The 15,707-nt window shown below is 40.6% G+C and overlaps 1 protein-coding gene across 1 annotated transcript in view; it reads left to right on the forward strand.

Annotated features, from left to right (window-relative positions):
* The window catches only part of SEMA5A (sema domain, seven thrombospondin repeats (type 1 and type 1-like), transmembrane domain (TM) and short cytoplasmic domain, (semaphorin) 5A), a 241,042-nt gene that overhangs the window by 212,382 nt on the left and 12,953 nt on the right, over positions 1 to 15,707 (forward strand). Inside the window, exon 16 of the mRNA XM_010001362.1 lies at positions 7,256 to 7,474. Within this exon, the coding sequence (XP_009999664.1) occupies positions 7,256 to 7,474 (219 nt within the window). The remainder of the gene's footprint in view (positions 1 to 7,255; positions 7,475 to 15,707) is intronic.

Raw genomic sequence — 15,707 nt, forward strand, 5'->3', positions numbered from 1 at the left:
TTCAGAATTTAGTATAGAATAAACCAGATGCTGATAATCAGTAATGTCCTGTAGTCAAGAGGAGCATATATTGAGATGTTATGTCTTGTACTGTCTCATTGAACGTAAACCATGGTATTCTAAGATAAGGCAAAGTGAGTTGTGGAAGTTAGAATTGAATTTTACAACAAATTCAAGTTTAAATGACAAACAATGAGTCTTCAGTGGAACCTCAGGATTAAATATTTAAACAGAGAAAGGCTTGTTGCAAGAGAAAGTTTTCATGGCAATATGGCATCTTCTGTCTGTGTGTGGGCTTTTTTATATAGTATAATTGCATTGCATTAATGTTTGTCCTTGCATTTTACCATTTAAATTTTACCAGGTAAGTTTTGAAGGTTTATAAGGTTTTTTTATAAGTTATATAAATATATTACCTGTAGGTATATATAGGCCTGAATATATGTAAGTTCCATGCTTCAATTATACTGCGAAATAGTTGCAGAGTATTTTCAGAAAGTGGCAACACTGACACAATCTTTTTATCCTTGTTACCTGCTGCACTTCAGTTTTTCATGCTGTTATTAGAAATTATTCAGGATATTTGGATTTTGGCTCCAGATCATCTTTTCCTGAGTCATGAACCTAGACTGCTTGGATAATTGGGTTTTCTTTGTTCAGTTTGAACAATAAAATCATAGAATCATCAAGGTTGGAAAAGATGAAGATCATCAAGTCCAACCATCTGCCTTACAACCCCTAACCACTAAACCATCTCCTGAAACACCACGTCTGCCCGTTTTTTTTAACACCTCCCTGGGTAGCCTGTTCCAATGCCTCACCACTCTTTCTGTGAAGAATGTTTTCCTAATATCTGATCTGAACCTCCCCTGGCACAGCTTGATCCCATTTCCTCTTGTCCTATTGCTGGTCACCAGGGAAAAAGGGCCAAGACCCACCTCACCACAATCTCCTCTCAGTTGTAGAGAGCAATGAGGTCTCCCCTCAGCCTTCTTTTCTCCAAGATGAACAGCACCAGCTCCCCCAGCCTGTCCTCGTAAGACCTGTTCTCCAGACCCCTAATCAGCTCAGCTGCCCTTCTCTGCACCCTCTCCAGCACCTTGGTGTCCTTTTTATACTCTGGTGCCCAAACCTGCACACAGTGCTCAAGGTGCGGCCTCACCAAGGCTGAGTACAGGGGCAGGATCACCTCCCTGGTCCTGCTGGTCACACTGTTCCTGATGCAGGCCAGGATGCCATTTTCCCTCTTGGCCACCTAGGCACACTGCTGGCTCATGTTCAGCCAGCTGTCAGTCAGCACCCCCAAGGTTCCTCTCTGCTGGACACCTCTCCAACCACTCCTCCCCAAGCCTGTAGCACTGCTGGGGGTTGGTGTGGCTGAAGTGCAGGACCTGACATTTGGCCTTATCAAAACTCAAACAATTTGCCTCAGCCCATCAATCAAACCTGTCCAGATCCCTCAGCAGAACCTCTCTACCCTCAAGGAGGCTGACACTCCCACTCAACTTAGTGTCATCTGCAAACTTAGTGAGGGTGAAAGAGAAGGATATAAAGCATAAATTAGGCAAGTAATATAATTTGTCAAGTGTCACTGCTGCTTCTGCCTGATTTAGAGCTGTATTCCTTAGCCGTGGGCTAGACCAGAGAATTACAAATATATGTGCCTTATTAGATCCTTGCTTTTAAGGCAAATTAATTGAACTAGGCTGCCAATGTTAGGAGTCTTCGACAAGGATCAGGCTGGTCATAGTCTCAGCACAGGCTTTTGCAAAGGAAATTTTTTTCTTCTGTACTACTCGGGGCAGGTGACTTTCATGTTAACATGTTTCTGAAAGAGGTTAATTGCAAGTGGAGTTAGAAGACTGTTGCAAAAAGTTTTTAAAAATTACTTAGAAATTATCAAATCATCTTGGTTTAGATTAGAGTTATGTAATGTAATTGTACAATATTTTTCTATTATACATGCTTGCTAAGTGTCATGGAATAAGTCAGCACTGAAGCAGTGCTAATATTTCTGTTTACCCAAATTGAACAAAGCATAAGCACTTAGAAAGAGTGGGTAGTATTCTGTTTAGACATCACTTCATATCATGTCTTCCTCAGTCTTAATGTTGATGGTTATTTTGTCCACAAAATACCTGTGATTGCTTTTACTGAACTTTTTGCAGTGCTTGTTGTTACTTGTGAAAGTTTTTGCTTTAGGGAATACAGCTGTCTTTTAAAATTGTACTGGGATTAAACAGTAAAATTCCTTTTTCTAGCCTCAGTGTGCAGCAGTTTATTAATTGATCATGACTTCTAAACAACTGAAAACAAGCCTGCTGTTAAACTATAAGCAGAATTCTTAAGTCAGCCCTTGGCTTTCTGAGAACAAAGGAAAAGGACAAGAGGGTGTTGGTTGATGAGAAGCTCAACATGAGCTGTCAGTGTGTGCTTGCAGGCCAGAAAGCCAACTGTATCCTGGGCTGTGTCAAAATAAGCATGGCCAGCAGGTCAAGGGAGGTGATTCTGCCTCTCTACTCTGCTCTCTTGAGACCCCACCTGGAGTACTGTGTACAGGTCTGGAGCCCCCAGCACAGGAAGGACATGAACCTGTTGGAGAAATTCCAGAGGAGGGCCACAAAGATAACCAGAGGGCTGGAGCTCGTCTCTTATGAGGACAGGCTGAGAGAGTTGGGGCTGTTCAGCCTGAAGAAGAGAAGGCTCTGGAGAGACCTTATAGCGGCCTTGCAGAGGCTGGAGGGGGCCTGCAGGAAAGCTGGGGAGGGACTTTTTACAAAGGCATGTAGTGATAGGACAAGGGGAAATGGCTATAAAGTGGAAGAGGGTGGATTTAGATTAGACATTAGGAAGAAATTCTTTAGTGTGAGGGTGGTGAGACACTGGAACAGGTTGCCCAGAGGAGATGTGGATGCCCTCTTCCTGTGTTCAAGGCCAGGTTGGATGGGACCTTGAGCAACCTGGTCTAGTGGGAGGTGTTGCTGCCCATGACAGGCAGCTTGGAACTAGATGATCTTTAAGGTCCCTCCCAAACCAAACCACACTGTGATAATTTAGCTTGTTGAATGATGAACCTGTCACAAAGGCTAGATTTGGATTTGATTCACAGCTGTTCCGTCTGTCTTGCAAAAACTATTCATTAGTTCACTGATGATACTATGATCATTATTTATTTATTTATTTATTTTGCAAATTACGCAAGTATTTCTCTAGGTAGGGTTTGAATAAGTAAATCTAATGTGGTATTTTAGCAACTAGACTTTTGCTGTTACCAAGTCAAGGGCACCGTCTCTTCCATTTTACATTCCATTTCAGCCAGACATTTTCATGCTGGGTGCAATAAACTGAGAACAAAAGGCTTAATATTACTTTTCATGGAGGTGGATCATAGAATCATAGAATTATGGGTAGCAAGGGACCTCAAGGATCATCTGGTCCAACCTTTCTAGGAAATAGTGTAGTTTATATGAGATGGCTCAGCACCCTGTCAGGCTGAGACTTAAAACTGTCCAATGTGGGGGAATCCACCACTTCCCTTGGGAAACTACTCCAATGTTTGATTGTCCTCATGTTGAAAAATTTACCTTTTGTTTCCAATCAGATTCTCCCCAGGAGAAACTTGTGCCCATTACCCCTTGTCTTTTCCATGTGACTCATTGTAAAATAGGAATCTCCATCTTCTTGGTAGCCACCGTTTAGTTACTGGAACATGGTAATGAAGTCTCCCTGAATCCTTCTTTTCTCAAAGCTGAACAAACCCAGTTTTCTCAGCCTCTTCTCATATGGCAGGTCTTCCAGTCCTTTGATCATCCTTGTGCCCCTTCTCTGGGCCCTCTTCACCCTGGTTGATGTGGAGTAATCAGAAAGTGACCCAAATCTCAAACGAAGGCGGCAAGCAAAAAAAACACAGTTTAATGAGAAATGTAGGAATTTTCATAGTTTCATGTTACTTGATCTGAAAGATTACAATGCTTTTATATTTATAATTTCTCCTATCAAATCTTCTGTAAACAATGATGCAGATAGGTTCTGTACTACTGAGAAGAGTCTGGCTGCCTCTTCTTTATTCCCTGAATCAGGTATTTATAAACATTGATGAGATCCCCCTCAGTCTTCTCTTCTCCAGGCTGAATAGTCACAGCTCTCTCAGCCTCTTCTCCTATGAAAGATGCTCCAGGCAATTAATCATCCTTTGGCCCTACTCTGGGTTTAATTCAGTAAATCCATATAATTCTTGTACTGTGGAGCCTACTGTCAAGGCTCTTCCAGTGCAGGCCAGGAACCCTTGATGAACTCCATGAGGTTCCTCTCTGTCTAGTCAAGGTGAGGCACATCCACACCTTGGTGGTGTATCAGCCACCCTTCCCAGTTTTATACCAGCAGCAAACTTGTGGAGGGTGTACTCTGCCCTGTCGTCCAGGCCAATAGTGAGGATGTTAAAGAGGACTGTGCTGACCCCTGATGTACACCAATAGTGACTTTCCTCCAGCTGGACTTTGTATGGCTGATCATAACCCTGTGGTCCCAGTTGTTCAGCCAGCTTTCAATCCACCACACCTGCCATTTATCTAGCCCATAGTTTGCTGATTTGTCTATCAGGAAGTTATGGGAGACTGTCAAAGCTCTTACTAAAGTTAGAAAACTCACACCCACTGTTCTTCCCCCATCTGTGAACCAACTCACCTCATTGTAGAAAGCTATAGGGTTGTTGAAGCAATATATAGCACCCTTATTTCCAGAATATAAACAGATTTTGTTATTTTTAGTGTCATTAGTGTTATGATATTAATTTTTCAATGTGCGGTTTCTGTCTGAAGAGAAAATTCTAACAACCCCTTTATGAACACTGTATGAATTACTGTAAAATTGTGAAAAGACTGCTCCCTGTAATAAATTTTTTAATGCTTTGGAAAGAAGAAAACACAGGGGAACACTTGTTGCAGACCAAGCTCCACACTCAAAAGGTTCTTTAGAATATTCTTCTCTTTCAGAGCTGAAGTAACTCAGAGGTTTCACTTAGATAATTCCCCTTTCCCAGTCTCCAATTTAAATAATAAGAAGTCTGACATCATGTTGACAAATAAGGTCACACATTTTCCTCAGAACTGAAAAAACTTCACCTATCCTGCAAAAATGTCTTCAGAATATCTGAGTATGAAGTGAAACATGTTGCAGTGTTTTACAAAGAAAATTACTTGTAATCTGGTCTGATTGAGAACACTTTTTCTGTTGTTTGCATTGCTGTTAATTTAATAACTAAGAAAACTCCATAATTTTTAATATTAAGGAAATCACTATTATTTTGGTCTCACTGTGTGCATAAACTGGGTATTTCCATGACCAAAGTGATACAAAAATGCATTAAAAGGCTCTTACAGAGGTGCAAAGTTATTTTTATTTGAATGTATGTCATGTTTCTTGAAATGCTGCTTTTAGTATCTTTGTAATAGAATCTGGCTCAGCAGGAGAGAAACAGTTACTCTATAGCCCATCTTCAGTTGTTTTTATATAGCTTTTCTCCTGTTTCCTTATTAATTCCAACAGTGTCTTATGACATGTATCTCTGTGTTGCTGCATCATCATTCTGGTATTGCTAGTTGTTACCAAGTGTTCAGTAAAAATATGCAAAGTCTCATCTTCAGATGATTGTGAATGTATGTCTGAGAGCAGAACTGAAGCAGTATTGCTAATACCACAAGCACAGGTAGAAATACAGCATCACTGCTTCGGTACTAGACTTCAGGAATGAGGGCCTTCTTCATTCTGGTTATCCCAAGTCCTGCTCCCATTCAGTCCAGGACTCCTGTTGGGCAGTCTCTTCACAGAATTACTTGTTTTTCATACATGACTCAGTACATCTTCTGTTTCTTTAGCTCCCATTTGATACTCCCACAGTGCCTGTGCTTGTGGGTAGGGCATAAAACCGCTTCTTAGGAATGCAGTTTAAGCTGCAAACAATCCCCTGCATTTCCCAACTGTTGATGACACCATTCATTGTTGATGATACCATTCATCTGTACTTCCAGGAGAAACACGGAAGCTCTAGTATAGGTGGGCAGCCACATCCTTTGCTGTTTTAAGTACTATTCATGGGACCTTCTTAGTTGTCCATTGATCTTAAGAGTTTCCCTTGCTGCTAGCCCAGGGGAAGGTGAACTGCTTCGGCAACAATAGGAAATAGTGTTGCTGGAGATGCTTTGTAGTGATGCTCAGAGATAATGCTACAGCTCAAGACTGAGTTTGAGGTTGTGTTGAGTACAGTTCAGGGAGACTTTTTTCATGCTGCACCAAGGCAGAAAGTGACAAAGATACTCAGATTAACCGCAGATTTTTAGAACTTCACCCAGGGCTACATCCAGGCACATTGGTTGTATGCTGTGAACAAGATTCTGTGTTAGCCTTTCACTGATAAATAGTGGGCTTCAGTCTCCATTGCTGTTTCATCTAAAGGCTTTTCTTGGTACTAACCTCACTTAGAAAAGATGTTTTCTACTTGCTGGATTGTTATTTTGACTAGTAAGTACTCTATTGTGTGTGTCTCCAAAAGGCTGATTTCTGTAGCTTATATGTGGTTTAGAACCACAACTTCAACTGGGTAGAAAATAAACTGTTTTTTAAAGTATCAAAACATTGCTCTTCACAAAAGGGCAGTCTCCCTACACTTTGTGGAATTATTGCTCTAAACTGTCTTAACACCTGACTATGGCTAGGTTAAGTACAGTACATGGCTTTCTGGAACACCCATGAGCCCATGAGTGCAGCAAGTACTAGTGGAGGCAGGCTGGGCAGATGAGGTGAGCAGAGTCCTGCAGTAGGACCATGGGAGCTGTCTCCAAGAGTGGTCACAGGCAGCTTAGTCTTGTCTTCTGTGCCACCTTCTTCCTCTAAAACAGAGGCAATAATTTGTATGCAATGTGTTTGGAGATTTTCTCATGACAATTCCTGTGCAAGAGCGAGATAATTTTTCTCATGTTTAGGTGGATTAAATTTACTTTGGTTCAGTCAACACAGCTGTAAAGCTTTAACTGAAAAGTTGGATCCAAGTCTTCACTGTAGTTCTGTGCAAGTGATTAAGAAATTTCTATTTTGGGAGAGATTCCTGAGATGAAACTAGGGTTTGGATTGCGAGACAAAAGGACAAGACCCTCCTGTAGTGTCAGAAGCCTAGGAGTAACTGAAAAGAGGAAGAGGTTGGTTTGGGGCGAAATACTGTTTTAATTCAGGGTTTGATTTTTTACAATCTTTATTTTATTAGGATTATCAGGGGATTTCTTGCGTTCTGGACGATACTCTGCTCATACCATCAATGGTGCCTGGTCTCCCTGGTCTCCATGGTCACAGTGCAGCCGTGACTGCAGCAGAGGCATACGGAACCGCAAGCGGGTCTGCAGCAACCCTGAGCCCAAGTACGGCGGGCTCCCCTGCCTCGGCCCATCTTTGGAGTACCAGGAATGCAACATTTTGCCTTGTCCAGGTAAGAGTCAACTAAAATGAGAGAGGTACGTGAAAATACGTGAAAGTAAAATAACTCATCTTCAAGGCTGTATCTTGCCACAGTTGGTTTGGGGTTTTTTTCTGAGTTTGGAGGGTTTTTTTGGTTTTTAAATAAACTACATCTCAAATTTACCTTTGTAATGTAACTGGATTTGGGTGAGATTCCCAGGTGAAGTCAGTCGGTTTATCATCAGCGGTATTAACAGCTACATCTTTTTTCACTTGTGAGACTTGGAAAAATATCATTTTAATAAGTAAACTTACAAGAGAAAATAAGGAATGTGACAAGGCATGAGAAACCTGACCTAGTCCTTATTTGAAGTCAAAATATCATTCTCATCACAGTGGCTGCTGACATTAAATCAGCAGTGCTAACTTTTGAGTGTAGTGCCTCCAGCAAATGAGGTTCAGGACTGATCACCAAGCTAGATGGTATCTCAAGTAGACCATAAAGATTGTTCTTGGAATCTTGAGCTTCTCCTTCATTTAAAGTTGTTTTATGTTTCTATAAAAAACATTACAGAAAGCATATATGTTTTCAAGAAGCTACTTGGTTTATAAATCACTGTTGTATGAGATATTTGGGGGAAAAAATTGGTTTCTGTCACCTCTTACCCTTTATAAAACACATCCAAACTCAGAGGCTTTTGAGCTTTGCAGAGGCTTTGTGGAAAAAGAAAGGAGAAGGATATAGGAAAATACATGAAAGAAAGAAAGTGTAATTGGAACAGGAGGAGGGAACTCAAGGTATGAAACAATAGAGAGAAAGAAGAGTAATGACTGAGAGACTCACTTCTTTCCACTATCAACAAGTGAATTTAGAAATAAGCTTTCATACATCTTGTATTAATTATGTATAAGAGAGCTGCATATTTTTTTATTGAAGACTTGGAGCTTTTGGTATTTATTCAAGTGTGGACCTGAAGGATTACTATGACAATATGCATATTACATATGTATACTATTCTAAAACATACGTGTATGTGTATTTATCTATGTCCATATGTATCTATATGGTTACAAGTTAAAACTGTGTTCCCTAAATCATGGACTTTTTTTTTTTAATACCTCCATCAGAACCCTTCCATCAGACACTGCCTTCACCTTCCTTTAAAGCAGGCGAACGGTGTGGTAATAACTAAGAGCTCTGCTCACAAACTGATAGGAACAGTGGGAGAAATAGGAACAGAAGTCCAGGTTGGTGCAGATGCTGACCTGCCATCAGTGAAGAAAGAGTTACTGTGTCAATTATTACGGGAGCTTGACCTGTACAAATTGATGGGTCTGGATGCCTTCCACCCTAGAGTGTTGGGAGAGCTGGCTGATGTCATTGCAGTGCTGCTCTCCATAACCTTTGAGAAGCTGTGAAGATTGGGAGATGTCCCTGAAGACTGAAGGAAGGCTGATCTCACCCCCATCTTTGAGAAGGGTCCAAAGTAAGACCCAGGTAATTACACACCCATTAGCCTCACTTCAGTCCCTGGAAAAGTCATGGAGCAAATCCTCCTGGGGACTGTCACAAGTCAGTTGAAGCACATGATTGTGAAAAGCCAGTATGGATTCACCAGGGCCACATTGTTCTTGACAAACCTGATCGCTTTCTACGTCAACATAACCTGCTCAGTGGATGCAGGGTGAGCAGTGGATGTTCTCCAAAGCTTTTCATACTGTACTCCCCAGCCTCCTCCTGAAGAAACTGACTTGATACAGCTTTGTCAAGTGGTCTGTGTGCTGGATGGGGAACTGGCTGACAGACCGTACCCAGAGGGTGATAGTAAATAGGTCCTTCTCAAACTGGCAACTGGTCATAAATAGGGTCCCCCAGGGATCGATATTGGGCCCAATGCTGTGTAACATCTTCATAAGTGACCTGGATTCTGGGATCAAGAGCACCCTGATGAAGTTTGCTGATGACACCAGGGTGAGTGGAGAGGTTGACACTCCAGAGGGAAGGGCCACCCTCCAGGGTGACCTGAACAGGCTGGAAGAGTGGTCTGGCAGGAACCCTGTGAAGTTCAATGGGGAGAAGTGTAAAGTCCTGCAACTGGAAACACATAACCCAGGAGCACAGTTCAGACTGGGATCCACCTGACTGGAGAGAAGCCCTGTGGAAAGGCACCTGGGTTCTTTGTGGAGAACAGTCTCAATCTGAGTGAACAGTGTGTTGCAGCAGCAAAGAAAGCCAACAGGATGCTGGGCTGCATCAACAAGGGCATCACCAGCAGAGATAAATAAGTCATCATCCCACTGTACTCAGTGCTTCTCAGACCACACCTCGAGTATTGCATTCAGTTTTGGTCCCTGCTCTACAAAAAAGATGCAGACAGGCTGGAAGAGGGTCCAGAGAAAGGTCAAGAGAAGGATGATCAGAGGACTGGCGGACCTGCCGTATGAGGAGAGGCTAAGAAAACTGAGTTTGTTCACCCTTGAGTAAAGAAGGCTTCAGGAAGACCTTATTACAATGTTCCAGTACTTAAAGGGTGACTACCAAGAAGATGGAGACTCCCTATTTACAATGAGTCATGTGGAAAAGACAAGGGGTAATAGGCACAAATTGCTCCTGGGGAGATTCCGATTGGGCACAAGAGGTAAATTTTTCACCATGGGGACAGTAAAAAATTGGAATAGTCTCCCAAGGGAAATGGTGGATTCCCCCACCTTGGACAGTTTTAAGTCTCAACTTGACAGGGTGCTGAGCCATCTCGTATAAACTCTAGTAGTACCTAGAAAGGTTGATCCTTAAAGTTGCTTCCAACCCGGTATTCTATGATCCTATGATTGCATTGTCATGCTGTAAAATCTGAAGTGCATTTACTAAATTGTCTCAGATTATCTATAAAATGGGGCCAGATTTGTTATTCATACCTTGCTGATGATTCTTAAATCCTGTCTTGAATATTCTTGGATTTTTTCTTTTTTACAAAGTTAAAATAAGTTAGGGGTTTTCAGAAGTGGCATTTTTAATTTGTTCTGCAGCTAGTACACTGTTATATTTTTTTGAAGGAAATTGTTCAAACCAGTAAAACACAGTTATGCAGACATACATTTGATGTAGAGGCCCTTCTTGTTTATGAGTTAGACAACACCCAAAGCTAAAATACATGAAATTGTAAGGCAGAACTCGAAATTGTGCTTTATATAAAAATTATTCCATCTTTTGCTGTCTCTGAATTTTAAAGTATTTTTTAAGATCAGTTGGTATAAAGTACGGTGGACCTGTGTGAAGCAAGAAGGAGTGTTCTGATATACCTTACAACTTTCTTCAGTGACAAGTTTCATTTTTCTTTTTAGTGCAAAGTAAATTTGAACAAAGATGTAGAGCTTGGGAGAAGTGTTTAGATGTATGATAGCCTGCGAGGAATCACAGAGTTCCTCAGCTAAAGTACTACTATTTGCCAGTAGTTAAGAAGAAATCTAAGGAGCTAAGTCAGATCTCAGATAAATCTGAAGGGAAAACATTGCAAGCAGTAGATGTAATTATTTCCTTTTTTTTTTTTCTTAAAGCCATGGGAGAGCAAGAAATGACTGCAGAATAAGGCTTATCCATAAATTAGACCTGATTATAAATTTGTAGAAAGGGAATAATTCTTTTATTGGAGAGGCTTACTGCTGAAATTGAATTATCTCCATTTTTAATGAAAGTCACAGAAAGTTTAATTGGTGGGTAGACATGAACATCTATTAGGTTGACATTTATAAGACCTCATCAAGAAAGGGCAGACATTAACAATATATGGGTGAAGAGACTTTGGTCCTGGTTCCCTGCGTAAAAACCTGTCCTACCTCAGAACAGGGAGGGTAAAAGCCAGTAAAAGAAACCACAATTGGATCACTTTTCAGCCTTCTTGTAAACAACTGTGTTAGGGACCAGATTTAATTTCCTAGGCACTTAGATTTAGGACAGCTTTGTAAACTCATTCTTACCCTCGCTACTCAAGTGAGATCCTAAAATGTGCCTGTCAGGCTTTGACCACACAACCCTTGCAGGTGTTGAGAAAAGTTGGTGTAGGTTCAGATCCCATTGTGGTATTGACTATAGCCTCCTTACATGGACTAGGCTGTAGACAGTCGCAAGAGTAAACACATCAGGCCCTTCTTACCTCTGTGAGCATCGAGGATTAAAACAGAGATTCTGCATAGTTCGTTCTAGCCCATGTAAGTAAGTGAGGTGCAGACAGAAAGACTGAGGAATGTGACATTTTGGTTTGGCCTCGACCTGAAAGTAATGGCCATAGTACTAGAAATAAAAATGCAATAAGGAAGAATTTGATGCCTTCTGAGATTTACCTGAGCTCCCTCAGTGTAAGAACAGCTTCACCTGCTCCCTGCTGATACTGAACCATTTTGTTAGAGTCCAGTCCAGTCATTAACCCTTCAGTAATATTCTGGCTAATAGAAGGGGTTGAGATAGCAGCCATAAAGAAACCTTCCTCCTAGTTCAGGCTCAGGTTCTGCCTCCTGTTCACTTTGCCCCCTGTTGTGCTAATTGAAGACAGGATCAAACCCTTATGATGTAAACTGATGAAAACAATGAGTGATGGAGAAATATACTAAGTAGTACTTAAGTCATGCTGAAAGTTAATAGGACTTGTAGGCTTCTAAATCAATTAATCTGATCTCAGTGTCATCCTGGAAGATACTAAGTGCTCTGAAGAGCTGACACAATGAAAAAGGCCATGGGACAATCACCGAGTGTATGAGGCTCTCTTGCCTGGTTAAGTGTCATGCAGCATCACTTTAAATACACTTATTAAAATATTAATAGACAGTAGTATCTGGTTAAAAGTGCTGCAGGATCCCAGAACTTCAAAAAATACTGAAGTCATCTAGAACCTGCCTTCAGCAGCTACTGTTAAGTCTTCCTTGAGCCTGCAGAGAGAGAAATATTGACATTTTTCCCATAGCTTGTGGCAGAGTAAATGGTCCACTAACATGCAGAACAATAGCAGTCACTGGGCAGATTACTTTTCATCCATAGTATTTGAAGGCTGAATATATTTTAGTAAATTCAACAGTGCCAGAAATTTGCCAGCAATTGTACCCAGGCCTGGGAATATGATTTGTCTGTATTGTACAAGTTTTAAAATTATCCCTCATACAATTTTGCCTTCAACTAACTAGCGCTCTCCCAAATAACGTGCCAAAGTAGTTTGGGAGTCAGTATACGGTAAGACTTGTTCCCAGTACTCGGTTTCCCTGTGGCCAAACTCTTTTGAGGGGCAGTGGAATTTGCACTGTTGTCTTGCACTAGCAAATTATGCTTTGGCCCTGTGCCTCAAGCCCTTTTTTATGGCTTGGAGATGTGGTGAATAGAGTTGAACTGGCAAGCACTGAACAGCCTCAATAACTATGGAAAGGATCTGTGAATACTCACTGACATTTCTGTTTTCTTTGAGTTATTAATATGTGGTCAATATGAAAATAAAAGAATCTGTAATCAGACATATTACGGTTTTGTTATCCTTGGGACCATGCGAGCTATTTACATTATGAAGACAAACAGATGATGAAGAGAAGCACTTCTTGAATGGTAGATTCTACCAAAAAATTACAAAAAATATACTAAGAGAATTGTTTGCCTGAAAATAACAACAGCCAAACATAGTGAATTCTGTCCTAGTTCCCAGTATTGCACCATCTCTTCAGTTATTACTGTAGAAAAGACAACATTTTATTAATTTTTGTTTCATTTTGCTTCTTGTTGCCTTCTCTTTTATTGTTGCCCAATGTGCCTTAATTAGGAATTTAAAGCATAGCTACATGAGCACCATTGACTAGCGTGAGCTACAGGAGTTTCTGTTCCCTTGTCTCCTCAGAGCATAATGATGGATCAGAGGGAAAGATTTGCAATTCTGATATGTCATGACAATATTTTGGGCTTTTTCCAGTTTCAGATTTTTATTACAGTAGTTTTAGCTTGGTTTGGTTTGAACATTTTGGCTGAGAAGAACTGAACAAATTTATGTATCAGTAAATGTTCTAATAACAATAAAGAGTTTCAGATAAACAAAACTCTCTGAAAAGCTGTTTCAGTTATTTATGCATCCCCTAAAGCCAGTTATTGCTTGTTATTTTTTTCTTCATTATTACTTTTTTTTTCCTCCTTTTTTTTTTTTTTTTCCGTGTGATCATACTTGGCCACAGGGAAACAAAAATGTATTTAAAGGAACAGACAAAATTTATCCTGCAGTAACTTCCTAAAGTGGGGAAAAATTACTCTGATCCAATAAAGCTTGTCTCTGAGGCTGCTGAAGCCCATCTCTATATGCATTGATCTCTCTGGACTGCTTCTTTAGCCAGTGAGAGAGGGCTGAACTGCCCTTTGGAAGCAACTGTTACTTTTCTAAAGTTAAGAGTCTCAGTTACAGACTTACACCCAGGTTGATCCTTAGGTTTTGTTTTTGTGTTTTCCTGAGAAGCATTCATTTGCCCTCCTGTGTTTCTGTACTGCACCATTTTGACTGTTTCATCTAGCATTGCTTTAATGAACAAAAGGCATCTATAGCATTGCAGAAACAAGATGTTGCCTTTGCAAAGTATGATGTAAAAATTGCTCTTTCCCACACTCAAACATGCAGCAATATCCCACAGGATTAGGAAAAGCAGTAGGCCAAGTGATATGGAATGGGATGATCCCCAGGTGTCTGGAAGAGAATAGTACTCTCAAGGGTCTGTAGGCTGCCAAACACACAGTGCCCTCTGATTTAACTTTTCACTCAGCCCCTGGGAAGCACACCATCTGCATTTTGGTGGGTGGAAAGGACTATTGCCCCTCTGTTAATTCTTCTTCATGCATATATAAAAGACTGACCTCTCAACATGTTTTATTCTCTTTTGCTACACTTTCAAAGAGATTAACATGAGAAGTTATAAACCTACAGGCACACACCAAAGGAAATTTTGTTGTTGTTGTTGTTGTTTAAATTTGAAATAAGACCAGACAGTACAAGAGCCTGCAATCCTATCAGTGTTCTCAGGAAAGCAGGTGAGATCAGTGAATCTCCCCGTGCTTCCTTTCACTTCCTTGTAAAACCCAAAGTGCATAGCAGGGCATCCTGCTTACTTAATTGTCTCTTGGAAATTCTCCAGCAGTGTGAAGGTTTTATCATGTCCCCAGGAGATCCCATTTCTGTAGACTGTTTCTTTCTAGTACAGCCTCTTTCCTATGGTTGTTGTATTTTGGTTTTCTTTGTGGTTTGTTGGTTGTTGGTTTTTTTTATTATAGTGATGAAATATTTATTAACCACAGCAACAGCCAGGAGGCAAAAAAGGTGTTTGCTTTAATATAAAGGAAAGCATTATTTGAGAGTACCCTGCTAGCTGAAGGGTGGAAAGGGACCAACCTCAGTAATTGTGAGAAAATGTAAAGACTCTGTATCTTTCATTGTGGAACCGATGTAATGACTTTCTTTTGTCCAGCAGCTCTACAAAACTGTAATGTAAACAAACTGTAGTGACTGGAACTTTCCTTACATCTGTGTATTTTTCCTCCTATAAGAAGCAGAAATAACATTAAGGACCCTATGACAAAAGGAGAAAAAAAAAAAACACAAAAAAGAAAAAAAAAACCCAGATGGTGCTGTGTTGCTAAGCAACTTTAAAGAAAGATGAAAGAAACCGCAGAGCTCTATTTAGGTCTTGTAAAGACTCCAGCAGTAAATACCCACTCCTTTGATCTTATTTAACCATGATGATGCTTTATCATCCTCCGTTGCTGAGAAGAAAAAGTTTTGGAGACAAATAAAAGAGGTAGTTATGACAGTCCTTGAAAGGCCTAGAGATTTAGGATGGCAGCCTGTCAGTAAATAGTAGGTAAGAAAAACAGTTATAATTACAGTGTCCAGCTCAACCATGATCAAGTCTAACATTACGTTGTCTATTATATAATGTCTGTCCTTTCCCTTCTTCTCCAGACCCAATTTTCCCTTTACATCTGAAGCCTTATAGTACAGCCATGATCAGTGCAGTTGTGGAACTTGGTTACATTCCTGGATGTCACATCAGTCTGTGTGTTCTCGGCCACCTATAGATAGAAGGCAGATGGCAGTTTCAAATGCATGTGCATTTGTAATTCTCACTCTAATCCATTGAAAAATAAGTAGAAAGTGTTGAGGGTCACTGTCTCCATTACAGTGAACAAGCCACAGGTAATGCTTGCAGACGATTTATCTCCTGTCTAGTCAGTCTTTGGCTGTCATTCTGTTTTATGAAAA

This window comes from Chaetura pelagica, unplaced genomic scaffold, assembly GCF_000747805.2.
Source record: "Chaetura pelagica isolate M959 unplaced genomic scaffold, ChaPel_1.0 scaffold317, whole genome shotgun sequence".
Lineage (NCBI taxonomy): Eukaryota > Metazoa > Chordata > Aves > Apodiformes > Apodidae > Chaetura > Chaetura pelagica.